This window comes from Chiloscyllium plagiosum, chromosome 47 (genome assembly GCF_004010195.1).
Source record: "Chiloscyllium plagiosum isolate BGI_BamShark_2017 chromosome 47, ASM401019v2, whole genome shotgun sequence".
NCBI classification, from domain to species: Eukaryota; Metazoa; Chordata; class Chondrichthyes; order Orectolobiformes; family Hemiscylliidae; genus Chiloscyllium; species Chiloscyllium plagiosum.
The window spans coordinates 9,330,249-9,332,144 of record NC_057756.1 but is presented as its reverse complement, the minus strand read 5'-3'; the positions used below and the strand labels follow the sequence as shown (position 1 = coordinate 9,332,144).

The following is a 1,896-nucleotide window of genomic DNA, read 5'->3' as shown; positions in this document are numbered from 1 at the left end:
AGTATGTACCATTCCCTCCCCCCCCCCCCCCGCCGCTCAGTAACAGCAGTGTGTCCCAGCTACAAGGCGCACTGCAGGAACTCACCAAGTTGGCTCTGACAGAGTCTCCGGATGCCATGGACCCTGTGTATCCAGCCTGATTGCCGGTTATCGGGGAAGGGGATCTGAGATTCACGTGGCCGATATTAATCATTTGTTGTTGTCATCTCATTAGTGGAGATGAAATCTCCAGTCTGTTTGGCTTCCATATGTATGAGAGTCATTGTGCACTCAGGTTGTAACACTGCTGCTCTCTCTCTTGCTCGCTCCCTCTCTCGCTCTCCACGGATGCTGCCTAACCTGCTGAGTTTTCCTAGCACTATCATTTTATCTTGTTTTGGGTTGTAAACTATCCCTTTCATTTCACCTATAACAGAGGTTACTCGTTTGTTTCAGAGGGATGCGGTATTCTTGACTAGGGGCTGTTCCAGGCGCAAGGAAAGGGCAGTGTGGCTTGTGTACAGCATTGAGACTGAACAGCTGGGCTGAATGGCTCGTGTGTGTCGGTCCTATGTAAGATGATGTCTTGTGTCCTTTCAGTTTGAGAAAGCAGAATACATACACGGCATTGACATTGGAAATGAGGGCTCTGCGTTTGTGGAGATCTTGGTTGGCAACTCGACGTCAGCCTGTGAGCAGGATTTTGAGGTGAGCCGACATTTAACCTTCAACCAATAAACCATGTCATCGCCATGGAGTATTACCTGGTTCTCACATTAACCCGCACGCCGCCTGGGCCTATACAGGGCCACCACCGTAACCTCGGGTCCAGTTACCACAGTTTCAGTTATCCCTGGTTTACCTTGGCCCGAGTGTATTACATGGAACATTTCAGAACCAGGGGGCTGTCAAGGAGGGAAATTTTACATGTAAATGAATGAGTTTGCTACTATCTGCAGTTGCACGGTAGGTCTTGGAAATGTATCCCCCGTGGAAATAGAGGTGGGCCGGACTACTGTATTATTATTATTATTGTGTCTGTATATTGTTCTGCATAAATTAGTTTCTGCCTCTCCTAAACACAACAGTGACTGCTGTCTGACAGCTTCATGTAGGACCTGAGTACTGCACGACATCTGATGGAAGGCCGAAGGGCCTGTATTGTTCTATGAAGACGCTAGAGTAAAGCAGCTCAGTTTCGATGTTCAGCTGTCATCCAGCTGAATAGTGGAGTAGGGCACAATGGGCTGAGCGGTCTGCTCCTGCTCCCTCGTTGCACGGTCTGCTCCGGTGTTTGCTGCAGCCCCCCTCACCGATTGGCACCTTGCCTCTGCCGCCTCGCAGGTCCTCCTCGTCTCCTCGTTCTTCATGTCTCCGACAGAGAGCCGGAATGGTGCACCCCTCAACAGGGTCCGAATGTTTGGCTCGGAGAAGCTGGCCAAAGCCACCTTGGGGAAGAAATGGGACCGTGTCAAAGTGGTCTGCACGCAGCCCTACAACAAGGTGAGTGCTGTTCCAGTCCGTCACAGACCTCTCCAGTCACTGTGACCCTCCGTGTTTGCGTAGATTGAGTTATTACTCTGTTATGCTGTCCTGTTACGTTTGCCCCTTCCCTCCCTGTCACATGTAGGACCTTCATGTTAGTTTCTCTCTTGCCCGTCACGTTTCATTTCGGGGTAATTCGTTTTCCGCTCCCACCACTCTCGCAGACAGGCCATTCCAGATCGCGACCATTCTCCATCGAAAGGAGATTCCTCCTCTCCCATCACGCTCCCACATCTCTACACAGAATCTTGAGGCTGTGTCTCACCCCAAATGCTACCAGCTGTGTGGAACAGCTTTCCTTCAATGTGCAGTGGGGTCTGCTTTGTCCATCTCGATTAGATTATCCCATCAGTCCCTGCGTTCTGAAAAGAA

The 1,896-nt window shown here is 50.5% G+C and overlaps 1 protein-coding gene across 1 annotated transcript in view; it reads left to right on the top strand.

The window, feature by feature from the left end:
• Positions 1-564: 564 nt before the first annotated feature.
• The window catches only part of LOC122544247 (DNA repair protein XRCC1-like), a gene marked incomplete at its 5' end in the record, with an annotated part of 12,806 nt that continues 11,474 nt past the window's right edge, over positions 565-1,896 (top strand). Inside the window, 2 exons of the mRNA XM_043683324.1 lie at positions 565-687; positions 1,324-1,482. Of these exons, the coding sequence (XP_043539259.1) occupies positions 565-687; positions 1,324-1,482 (282 nt within the window). The remainder of the gene's footprint in view (positions 688-1,323; positions 1,483-1,896) is intronic.